Genomic DNA, 12,772 nt, shown 5'->3' with positions numbered 1-12,772 from the left:
AGTGTTTTCTGGATTCCCCAGCTAGATTAAAAAAAACACTGACATTTGATTAAATTGAGTTCAGTTACTCTCGCTCTCTCTCTACACTCACCATCAGTGTGTGTGAATAAGTCTAGTCCATGTCTTCTAAATAAAGTTATGTGATTCTTTATATACAATTATTAGCCACAGTAACTTTCATGATAGCTCCTCCACACACACACACACACACACACACACACACACACACACACACACACACACACACACACACACACACACACACAGACAGTTTAATCTATTTGTCATTTATCTATATTTTCATTGACTGTATCTGATGATCTGAAAATCTATTTTGTTTAAATTTCTTTGTACTATCATTTTGGATAGTTTTGATTTTCGTTCAGTGTTCAGTGTTGATTTGTATTAAAACAGCACCATCTAGTGGAGCCCAAGGGGTCACACATACAGCCAGAGCCTCACACATCAGTGCACCTCCACTCACAGACTTTATGGGTAAATGAAGCTTGAAACACACAATGTTCAGGGATTAAAGGAATTTATTGTCATCATCAGTGTTATCCTTAAACAAAGCTTCAGCATTAACAATCATTTGATGAGTAACACTTAACTGATACTGGCTCAGATTCAAACCGTGTAGAGATGATGTTTCATCACTACACTACAACACTACTAAACTATACTACAGAAAAAATCACATGCATTCTCTGTGATAATACAGAGGCTCAAATAGTTGTTCTCTCTGAAATACAAAGTTTATAAGTGTTTCATTTCACAAGACGAAAATGAAAATTTAAATCAAGAAAGACATTCAATAGAAGCATTTATTGATGAGTTAAAATTTTCAATGCAGATACATATTAGTTTATAGTAGTAAGTTTTAGAAACACAGCAGCAAAACTGGCTGTTCATTTAAAATATGATCGGCTGAGAAATACAAAACATGCAGATTTTCTATTGCTCAAATTATGAATCATAAAAGTCAGATTTCTGTCAAACAAAATATTTTTATTTAGTGATTGATTTGAAACTTTCTATGTTATATAAAAAATATATATACATAAAATTAATACATGACATTTTAACAAAAGTCTAGGTCTCTGATAAACAGGTCATTTGATTATCCATCCTCCTGAGTTCATGACAGCCTGACCCCACAGTGACACAGCTCTCATTGTCAGTGCTCAGCCTCATCTGGCTTCAGACAATGACCTGACTTTAGCAGGAAGTCTCATCTCTACAGTCTGTCAATGTCTTTGAGACTTTAAGGATCTAAGGTGTGTTCTCACCACTCTTCCTCCTGTATCCTCTATGTAGAGTGCTTTAATGAATTTAATGAATGGCTACCAGAACACCTCAAACTCAATTCATTCTAATGATTTCTTACATTTTGTTTTCATTAGTTTTAAGTCGTATCAGTATCCTCAGTTTCAATTATTTATTTTTTCCATTAGCACATACTGTATGTTGTGTATTTCCTGTCAGTGTGGGACGTCGATCCTCTGTGTGAAGTGTTCCCCAGTGTATAGACCATAGTGCAGGGTGTCTTTCTGGGCTGCACCCCAGGACATTTGCGGGCTTGAGAAGCGAGCTGCCCAGTGGCCCTGAGGGTCCACTGTCACCACCCCACCCAGTCCATCCACTCTGGACTTCATGTAGGCCAAGCCCAAGTCACTGGCTGCCTCTACTGACTGACCTGAGAGAAGAGAAGAGGAAAGAAGATGAAACGTTCATCAAGATGAGCAGAGTCAGTCAGCCTCAGTCAGCCACATCCTCTGTACTTTTGAACTTCAGTGAACTCAGTCAAATCTGGGAGCAACCATCAAATCATGTTCACGATGGATGAAATGCTTCTTTCTTATTGTGACTCTTAGTCTACAACATCTCCATCATCTCTGCATCTGTATAGTCACTTGTATTCACTGTGAGGAGGAGAAAGGTGTGTGTTACCTTGCTCCATGTGGAACAGGATGAGTCTTGCCAGAGTAACTTTCATGATGGCTTCTCCGTGGCCTGTTGTTGATACTGCTCCGATCTTATTGTCAGCATAACCCCCACACCCTAACATGCGCACACACACGCGCGCGCACACACACACACACACACACACACACACAAAAAACATCACTTTACCCGTGAGTGACAGAAACTGTTTGTTTGTTTGAATTGTTTAACTTCAGATATAAAGTCAATTTGAAACATTTTGTTGGGAAAAACAAGTCAGCTAGAAACAGAGCAGAAACAACCTATTAACACAGTCTTACAGTATTACCACAAGAAATGAACATGTTGGTAATGTGTTGCTGTTCGCAACTTTCAAACTAATTTGTGAGTTGGATGTTTTCTGGCCTCCTGAAGAATGTAAGTCCAATGTTCACTCTTTGTAGCTCTGGTTTGGTCGCCACCAGCTCCTGAAGAATATATCTGTCTCTTTCTGCCATTCTCACCAACTAGCCGCTAACTTAGTCTGTCTGCTGTTTGGTGCTGGGCATGTAGTGTACAGTGGGTTTATCTGAGCCAGAAACAGCTTCCTGCTGCAGCTAGGAATGAGGTTGATGAGTAAACAGTCAACCTAAATAACATGAAAGACACTACAATGCTCTACAGAGCTGAGTGGAGCTTAGGTAATAATTCTCTGGGATTGTTTGTACAAGTGACAACTTTCACCTTCCACATTTGACCCATTGTTAATACAAAAATAGTGATGAGTTAGCGCAGTTTAAGTATTTACAGCAGCATTTTGCTTATGAATGCAAATAAATGTAATCTTTTTCACCCCTTTTGTTTACCAGGGATTCCAGCAGCACTTGTGTGAGAATGCTGTTACATATCTATTTCACTAGATGGAAGAGTAATGCTTCAGATAATATTTTCTTGAGATATACTGCATGCATTAACAAAATTAAGCAAAGATTGACACTCTATTGCCCCAATCTCAGTTGTATTTTAATCATGTAAAATTATTTGAATTTTCAATAATTCCAGTTCAAGTGACACAATTATTATGGAAGAGGAGAAATTCACATTTTAACTAGAATTTACAGAAATTATGAAGCATAAAAAAGAGATTCCAGTCTGCAAAAACGGCCGATGCAAAGAAGCAAACTGCTTTGTTTCTATGCTCTGTAAGTTTGTGTCTTATGTGAAAATGAGCAGTTGTTCCACATTAAACTGTTTCAACTTGTTATTGTATAATTTTGCCAACTTTTTACTAGAGAGCATTGTTTTGTGATTTCAGACATCTGTTTAAGAGAGAGAGGCTGTGATCATAGACTGTAAATAAAGGCAGACGTGGCCTCTGTGACGTCACTCACAGGTTTCTGAAGAGCGGTTTTGAAGCTCAGAGTGAGCTGCTCCACCGTCGCCATCTTGGCAGTGTCTGACTCCACCTTAATTCCCAGCTAATCCAAAAACAGGCAAAGAGGTGGGGCATGTGTGGAGCCGAGACTTCGGTGCATGCTGGTTTGTGGCAAGCATCGCTCGCCCACCTGTCTCTCAAAGCGGCCACGCCCCCATACAGTTGTTATGAAGGAGGAAATTAGATTTATTTCTGCCGTAAAGTTGGACATTTGGGGATAGACTTTCTCTTGGAGCCAGCCTCAAGTGGTCATTGGAGGAACTGCAGTTTCTGGCACTTCGGTGTTGGCTTCATCTTTCAGCCCCGGAGGTTGCTGCTTGGCTGTAAACCTTCCTCTGACTCATGACAGTCTAATCAGTCATTTACTGATAGTAACAGATTAAACAGGGCTGACATGGCCAAAATACACTCTCAAAATACGCTGATGTTTACTAAACATGAGTAGAAAACAACAACAAAGATAATTTAGACCCTGTTACACCAATATATACTGATCCTCTCAAATTACACTTTGGGTTCTGGCACATTGCTCAGCAGCATTAGGTTATTAGTATAAACCACTCAGTGCTGAGGCTCTGAAATCATAGTTTTCATTTTTCTTCTACATAAGAATTAAAGGTTGCACATTGCAATGTGTGTCAGCAGAGTTTGTTTTTAGAAAAGACAAAACTCATTGTCAATTATTAACCAAGTTTGTTTACTGACTAACCACACGTGTCAAACTTCTCCTGGTCACAGGCCAACAGACTGCAGGAACAATGAGTCTTAAAGGGACTTTCAACTTTTCTTGTTAGACTGAAATTCCAACTGGTCTTTCTCTCTCTCTCTTTCAAAACATTTCATTAAAAGACATAAAATTCCATCTACATGTGTGAAGACTGACCTATGCAGGGGGTGTCGCCCACCCTTCCCTCCATCTTGTTCAGCATTCCACCAGTGGAGGTTGCACAGGCTATATTGCCATCACTATCCACTGCTACAGCTCCAACTGTGCCCATCTTCCCCCTACACAACAAAACATGGAGGAACAACAGAATGACATTTGAATGACTTAATGTTATTGTGAAGACTGCTACACAAAAAACCTGTTTCATACAGTGACCTGGTTACAGCAAACTAAACCCAGGTTAGAGGAACAGTATCAGGTCCTCCCTGCCTGTAGGCTTGAAACATGTCTCTGAACAGTTTGCATCTTGCTCTTTTGCAGAGGGCGCAGCTGTAAACATTTGGGACTCACAGCGGTGACAATGAATTCCAATGATGACCCAGAGTCACAGCAGAAAAACCTGTCAAAACATCCATAGATTCCTCTCAAAGTACTCTGTGTGCTCGCTTCCTAAACCTCATCCAAGTTTTTTTGTACCAGACAGCAAAGCTTCAATGGGAACTGTTCAGTGATTGGTCAGCTGATCTAATGAGACAGTAAAAGAAATTATTTCTGTTCAAGTAATTGCTGCTTCCTCAAAATGATGCAGGAGAGATTGAGGAGGTGCTCTTTGGTAAATACAGTTCTACCAGCCTCATGTATCTCTGTCACCTCTCTCTCTTGTATCCCCACTGAGAGAAGCTAAGAGGCATGACTGAGGGAAGCGAGGAGCCACCTTAGCCAAATGGAAAGTGTCCATCCATCCATTAGCTTTACCCACTTATCCTTTGAGGGACGCTAGGGGGCTGGAGCCGATCCCAGCTGACATTAGGCGGGGTACACCCTGGACAGGCTGCCAGTCTATCACAGGGTTGATTCATGCTCAAATTCACATTCACTAAACCTGCATCAGCACCAGAAGTGGATTATGCAGCAGGAGTGGTTTGAGAAGTGTCTGCAAGGACTCATATCTCAGTCTATTTCCTTTCTTAAGGAACGCATCATTACTGGAACGTATGCTAATAAGCTTAAAATGATGCTATGTCTCACATTTGGCACTCCACAGGGTTGGCATCGGGTGCCAAGTTCTTCTTCCAGCGCATACGGGAGTACTCAGTGATGAGGGACTCTTGGGGGACTGTAGGGACACCCATGGCTGAGGCAAACTGAGTGGCACCCTCTGCTGTCAGACAAGCATGACTGGTCTGAGACAGAGGTCAAAGTTCACATCTATAAAATGCATCTCTAAACAATTACAAAACCTTTTTGTATTTGAAAGTCACTGTGCAAACTACACTGCAGCCATTACTATGGTTCTTCCTTTATTTCTACAGGGTACATGATACATTATTTTCATTCTTAGGACACACACAACACACTTATGTTTACTCTGAAACCTACAAAGACTGCTGGCATTAACAAAGCTGTGATGTAGATCTGTGTTTATCTTTTTGTTAAAATCCTGGGATGTTGCAGCTACACAGATAGATGACTGTATCTGAGTGTGTTCAGCTTTATCTGCACACTCATGTCTCATCAGTCCTTAACGCATACACACCTTGTCCATAACCAGTCTTGCTAGCTGCACAGGGTTGGCTATGCAGCGTACAGCAGACACTGCACCGCTTCCCAATGTTTTACCATCCATCACAATGGCATCCATCTCCACCTCTCCTTTGACATTCAGCACTGACCCACACCCTGAAATATGATTTGAAAAACAGCTCCATGAGATCTCGCCTCTGGGAACAAATAGTCTTTTGTGTACAGAGGTGACATTTGGTGTGTGAGTGATTCATACATTTCACAGCGATCTGTCCATTGGTTATAGAGATTTAAGCGCAAACTTTGGCCTGATGGTGGAGCCAGTTAGTTAACACTTTTAGGAACTGCTAATACTGATGTCATATTTTCATTTTTTAATGCCATGTTCAACATTTTTGTTTTCCCCCTTTTTGGAAGCTGACAAAAATGAACACCCTCCTCCAATCACTTAAACAGACTGCATTCTTATCATCCAGAAACAACACAGGCTAAAATAAGGCAAGCTGACTTTAATTCAACATTATCAAGAACATGAAGAACATGAAAACATTCATACATGTTTCTTATTAGTTATGCAAATTAGTTATTAAAGTTTCTCTTTGCCCAAACTGCCAGAGTTTTGTCTGCTACACTGGCAGAAATCTCAAGAGCAAGATACTGCTGACTTTTTCATATTTTGGATATATTTACTAAATGAGTATTACTATCCAGTGAAAGTCACTCCATCTTGTTCCTCGCATCCCATTTAGCCTTGTGAATAAATAACCTGAATCTTGATAAGTGACACACTGACCACTGAACTATGGCACTGAATCCGCCTCCGTCCTTAGAATACACCTCAAAACACAATTTATGGCCACAAACAAAGCCACCTGTGTAGTTCACTGTGTCTGTTACATTTTTATTGCATTTAGATGCACAACAAGCAACATGATTACAATACCAAGATCCACAAGTTGTTTTGTTTGTGTAGTTATGTTCCAGGTGCAAAGATTGATTCATGGACAAAACCAAATATGACACATGCACTATCACCCACTCTTTGACAAAAGTCAGCAGCACATTATTAACACACTAACAACGTAAGATAACATGAATCAACATGGATTCAGCCGCAGCTTACAACCTGGCTATTAGTGGTGGGCTGGGTTACCCATAGTTTAAAATGAATTTTTATGAGTATGGACAGTGTTTTTTTTCGGGGAACAGGATATGAAGAAGTTCCAAAGACCAATATCTGTAACCTGTAAAAAATATTTTGGACCTTTTGATTTAATGGTAAGTGATTTTGAGAAAAATAAATAAATATTCAATAATATGTTGTTCTCAATTCTTTCCTTCTATGGACATGACAACGTCTTGACCACAAATCTCGTCTTCCTGTCCAGTAACAGTTTTCACAGTTTGATTCTGATTTATATTATCTGACACTTCTACACTGCTCATGTTAGCTTTGTTAGCATCAGAGAACTCTTGCTGGTTTACTGTTAAAATAAATAGATTCCCAGACTTCCCAGAGGAACATAAATGTAAGCAGGAATTATTGCAATTCAATGCAAGTCCATGGTCATTTGCAACCCAAACAATGCAGTATGCATAAGATATGTGACAGTGTGTTGTGTTTTGACATAACCTGCATTGAAGGAGGGATTATTCTCCAGCTCGGACACAGCCTCTACCACCGCATCCATGCTGCTGCCCCCTCCCTGGAGGATGGCGTACCCTGCTCGGACTGCTGAGCACACCCCTGCAGTGGACTTTTCTGACCGCTCCTTTGGGATATGACCCGCCCCTCCATGGACCACCAACACTGGCAACATGTCAATCACCTGAGAAGGAACTAAGGAGAGATATGATGTAAAACAAGATGTAAACACTAGTTTCAAATGTGCAGCGTTTGACATAAAGGATATTTTTAGCAGTTTAATTTCCAGCAGTCCTGCACTACTCTGATCTACTGTCAAAACAGATATGTTTGAATTAAGTCTGGTAAATCTTTTAGTGAAGAAAGGTCTGTAAGTACGCCAAAATCACACAATGACAGTTTCATTCATTCAATGGACTGTAATAAACATCTGAGACGATTTCTGTGTCTTTTAACATATGAATCAGTGGCGTGCCGTCAGGGCAAGCAAGGCAAGCAGTGTTTGCCCAGTTAAAGCTAAAAATAGACATGAATTAGAATGATACTGAAGTGGAAGTGATTTGTCTCTTTACATCTGATCTCAGAACAGCGTTCTATCCCATAAAGGAGCTCATGCCTGTTTTCATCATGTAATTTACTGCCCACTTTTGGTGGCTAGCTTGACTTCTGCATTGGTAGTTTCTGCCCACTGCTGCAATATGTCAGCGTTGCCACCTTATTGGACTGGGCAAGAATGCCCTGTAAAGAAATAGGAATAAACAGAGGATAAAAAGCCGCTTAATGCTCATGTAAACCTAAAGTTGATACACACTCCTCCTCATGGAAAACAGTGATTACAGCCTAAACAATCACGATTCTGAGTAACTGGAGACCAAACTTTTATCTTTACTTCACATAGATCATAAAGCCCTCGAATATAAAAACTATTAATGGAAATCAGTTGAGAAATATAAACATTATAGTGCTTTATATCCAGAAAGACTACAGCTCCTCCGTTCACTTGTGCTTGTTTACAGGGCAGTGTCGCCTAGTCTAATATGGCGGTGACGTTGCTGTACGATCCAGCCGCCAATGGCGGTGTCTACGTTTATGTCTCAGCTTCAACTGTTCTGAGATCAGTTATGATATTGCATGCATTATACGCATGTGCAGACAAGTATGTGGAAACTGAAGTTGTGCAGTAAATGAGCAAATTACACTGATTTATTAACTCTGTGTGAGATCTGCAGCAAGTTTGAGAAGTTTGAGATAGAATATTGTTACAGGAGTAGAGCAGCTTCTTTCAGGAATAGATCAGGGCATAGGTTGTATGCGTAGCGGGTGAGAGAGAGATTAGTTAGCAGTTAGCAGTGTAGCTGTGAACGTAGCAGTGAATGAATGTGCACTTTAGGCTGTCCGTCAGTAAATAAATGCTACAGCTCCTCAAGATCCAAGTTCCTGCATCTCCCCTGTGCTTCCCAACTACAGTCCAGACGATAAATGTGCCAGGGAAGGTTAACAACACCGAGACAGGTAAAAACAGGATTCTGCATCGTCACTGGAGTGTGTCATTGTCAGTTAATGGTAAATATTTTGAAGATTACCATAGAAGTGATTTTAAATATTTCCCTCTATTCTGCACATTTGATATTTATTTATTTACTATCAGTTAAGAAGAATAATCCTAAAACTTCTTCAGCCAGGAATGAGAAAGGTGAAGATGTCCAGGCAGGGAGCAGCAAGATGCAGGAGAGAGAATTTTAGCACAGGAAAGACAGGCAGCACAAAAAGAGAGATTTTCTACTGATACTGTCATGAAAAGCTATGTTTCAGTATGGTCTATGTTTTTGACGTTGGAGTCGGGGTGGCTTCCCTGTAACAGTCACTGCACACCACTGATATTAGTCCTCTCAGCCTTTAAGGTCATCTGCTATCAGTCTGCTAACTGTTTTCTGAGTCCATACTCAACACGTATGGACATGCAGAGTAACTAAATGCTGCTTCTGCATTTAGTTACTCTGCATCACAGAACAAAGTTCAAAGAGATACGATTTGACCACCCTTAAATCCAGGTTAGAAAACTTCTCCACCGCCTCTGACTGAACATTAAATACTCCTCGTTATGCACCTTGCATATGGAGTCCTAAACATTTTCCTAGCAAGTTTTTCTATTTTAATTACCTGTTTAATTTCTTTTGAAACTGTTTCTAGCGTTTTAGTTTGGCTTCACACACTATTATACAACTATTTTAAAAAATGAACTCTGCAATAACTTTGTTTCGTTTCACCAGATTACAGTCTAGTGGATAAAAGCATTAACCAGTGCCATAAACCATAAAGTTCTAGTGGTCTCGCGCCACTAGTGCTGTCACCATGGTGATGAAATAAAATTAAGCTAACCTTAAGTTCGCTGTATTAAACAGGTTATAGGGTATATCTGAAATATATCATGGGTGATTGTGTGTGCGTGTGTGTGTGTGTGCCGAAGACGTGAGAAAAGGCTGAGCTCATGTTAAAGCCAACAGGCAGACGCGGATATAACGTTGTTTTGAATGTGTCAGGGCTTCTACAGGTTAGTATGCTAACCCTGCAACCTGTCCCTGAATAAAAACGACCAAACGTTACGTGTAAAACTCAATTTAATAAAGCCTTCGCTTGATAAAATTCTCACTGCACCATATTTACTATGAACATTGACCTATTTACAAGCAGCTTAACAGCACGCGGACATTTTACGCTTTTTTGCCTATCAAGACATCGACAGCATACAGACAGTAAACCTGCAAATGCACAAATTCTAATCATACAATGAATATAAGAAGGAAAAAAACAGGTGTTTCTGTTTCTCTTACCAAAATATCAACGAGGAGACATAAAACTCAGAAAAGCATTAGCACTTCCGGGAGGTGACACTTTCAAAATAAAATACGTCTCCTAATAGTCGTAGGTTATAGTCGTTAAACTAGTAGTATTAGTAGCAGTATGCTGTGTTACCCCATTTACACGGTACTGTTCTGTGCTAGTAAAAACATAAGCTTTTTTATTATGAAGTCAGAATTGCGAAACTTTTATTTTCAATCAACGCCAATCCAGTAATACCATAACCCAAGGCACAGCAGTCTTGGTTAAACAATCATGCAAGCAACCACCGTGTGTGTGTATGTGTGTGTGTGTGTGCGTGTGTGTGTGTGTGTGTGTGTGTGTGTGTGTGTGTGTGTGTGTGTGTGTGTGTGTGTGTGTGTGTGTGTGTGTGTGTGTGTGTGGAGGGGGGTGGGGTGGGTGAACGCTTCTTCAGCCTACCTATTGGAAAAGTGAGATATGTGGATGAAAGTTGAATAAGTCAAACACTTGCATGCTGGCAGTAATGATGAGGAAAATAATTAGCTTTGTTTTGGTTTGGATGAGTTATAAGATGATGATGATGATGATGATGATGATGATGATGATGATGATGATGAAGCATTTGGTCTAAGCCATGGTTATCTTTTTTCTTGATGCAACTTGCAGCTCCTGCTCCTCTAAGTACATTTTCCCCATAACTTTTTATTAGCTGTATGATAACTTGTCAAACTGTAAATGAAGCCATAGCCAACAATTAATAATTTTAGCAGCTCAGAAATCAGGTTTTAATAAATCTACATTTGTTGCTAAGAATAGGTTAATAAAGTAAACCTGTTTCCAAATTTAGACCATCATGACCAGACTTAAATAAGACTTAATAAATTATCTTGTCTTATGCAGTACTGTATGTGTGATTTATACTTTGCCACAGCCTGTGACTAAAATGTTGTACACTCACATGCTGTAAATGTCATCCTATGTGTGCATGACTGTGGTAAACATCTGGCTGCCTTCATATTGTGTGTGTGTGTGTGTGTGTGTGTGTGTGTGTGTGTGTGTGTGTGTGTGTGTGTGTGTGTGTGTGTGTGTGTGCATGTGCATGCTGGGAACTGTTGGAAGGATGGATAAGGAGGAAGGACAGAAGGAAGCAATGGAGGGAAAGAGAGGGAGGAAGGGTGGGAGGAAGGACAAAAAAAGGGGGATGAGCGTCATTCTAACACGCAATGATTGGTGGGAGGGAGGAGGAGGAGGAGGAGAGTCCGTACACTCTTACTGTAAAAGGTTTCATACAATACTAGAAAATGGTTCTTTAGAATTACATTCATTATTTCCTTAATATTTTATAATCTTGTACACTGCATATTTACTAGTTATTAGTTTATTGCAAAAATATTTGCTCTATTACACCTTGACAAACTTAAATAATGGTTGGGTAGTGATAATGACTCTAGGGTCACTGTGAAAGGGAATACCTTCATTAAATATCTTACAATTCCATTAATTTATCTATAAGTAATAATGTAATTTTAACTAATAAATAATAATTTAAAGACATTTCAATGAGAATATAAGGGAATTTCACAGGATAAATCAATGGATTGCATTTTAATTGATTATCTCGATGGTCTGAAGAGGTTTTAAGGGGGGACAAGTCATCCCTGAATTTGAAATTTTCACCTTAACTTTTTAACCAATGTGGAAATTTAGGGATGTATTTTGAGTTATTTGATCAACATTTGATGTTTGCCCCATTAAAACCCCTTAAATCAGATAGAAAACCGATTAATACCCCGTAATACATTATGATCTATTTATTTATCCATTAATAAATCCAGATTTTCAGGCAAACCCCTGAAGTTGAACCTTAAATTGAAAAAGTAAGGGCCTTTAAATTAAGTGATAGGTGTGATGTTATTTAGTAGCTAGATTTAAAAAAATGAAATAGAAATCCCTTAATTTTGTAATCTAAGGGTCTAAATATTTCATGAAGTAAATTCTGGGATAGTTTTCATGTTATCTGGTCAGGCCTTAAATAGGTCTACCCTTAATCCATCCATACATTAAAAACCCTTAATGTAGTAGCTACTGATGGCCTATCTAATAATTTAATTTTTTCACGTTTGGAAAACGTGCAAATTAAGGGGTAGCCATGCGATATTAACTTTGCTATATCACAATCATATATTTATTATATGAAAGGCTATATAATTTAGGTAAAATTAAGGGATATCTAACCGTTTTCATGAGGTTAATTAAATATTAAAGGAATTCTTGTTTGACACTGATTCTAAACGTCCCTGTCATTTGGCTATGGTCCTACAAAACCCACGATGCACCCCAGAGGAACCCATTATTTCCTGTGTGTGCTATAGGCTGGCGTGAGCGCGCATCTTAACGGTGAGTGGAGCCCCCCATTCTCAAATGAGGGCTGCGCGCTCCCGCCACAAGAGAAGTGAGCGCGCTTGAGGGGCTGCGGTCCCATTGACGGTTCCGTCTCCCTGACAGCAGCATCAGCATCAGCATCAGCGGCGGCGCTGGA

General features: G+C 39.7%; 1 protein-coding gene across 3 annotated transcripts; it reads right to left on the bottom strand.

The window, feature by feature from the left end:
• Window positions 1-521: 521 nt before the first annotated feature.
• asrgl1 (asparaginase and isoaspartyl peptidase 1) lies at window positions 522-12,756 on the bottom strand. Of its 3 annotated transcripts, none has more exons than XM_056395854.1 (7): window positions 12,630-12,756; window positions 7,402-7,608; window positions 5,782-5,924; window positions 5,274-5,428; window positions 4,242-4,363; window positions 1,951-2,061; window positions 522-1,696 (listed from the first exon to the last, which is right to left on the bottom strand). In XM_056395854.1, the coding sequence occupies exons 1-7, from the start codon at window positions 12,754-12,756 to the stop codon at window positions 1,482-1,484; spliced, it is 1,080 nt and encodes a 359-aa protein (XP_056251829.1). In that variant the 3' UTR covers window positions 522-1,481. The 3 variants fall into 3 exon arrangements, with proteins under 3 accessions (XP_056251829.1, XP_056251830.1, XP_056251831.1); XM_056395855.1 differs by lacking the exon at window positions 12,630-12,756 and adding an exon at window positions 11,192-11,222; XM_056395856.1 differs by lacking the exon at window positions 12,630-12,756 and adding an exon at window positions 10,245-11,161.
• Window positions 12,757-12,772: the final 16 nt, after the last annotated feature.

This window comes from Seriola aureovittata, chromosome 14 (assembly GCF_021018895.1).
Source record: "Seriola aureovittata isolate HTS-2021-v1 ecotype China chromosome 14, ASM2101889v1, whole genome shotgun sequence".
Lineage (NCBI taxonomy): Eukaryota > Metazoa > Chordata > Actinopteri > Carangiformes > Carangidae > Seriola > Seriola aureovittata.
The sequence above is the reverse complement of the archived record's forward strand: the minus strand, read 5'-3'. Positions and strand labels throughout refer to the sequence as shown.

Excerpts from the sequence above, each read along its gene's own strand:
- asrgl1 (XM_056395854.1), bottom strand. The coding sequence starts at position 12,756 with ATGCTGATGCTGATGCTGCTGTCAGGGAGACGGAACCGTCAATGGGAC. Across the intron at positions 2,062-4,241 it reads GGGCGACACCCCCTGCATAG|GGTGTGGGGGTTATGCTGAC; the intron begins GTCAGTCTTCAC and ends TGCGCATGTTAG. Across the intron at positions 1,697-1,950 it reads CCTGTTCCACATGGAGCAAG|GTCAGTCAGTAGAGGCAGCC; the intron begins GTAACACACACC and ends CTCTTCTCTCAG.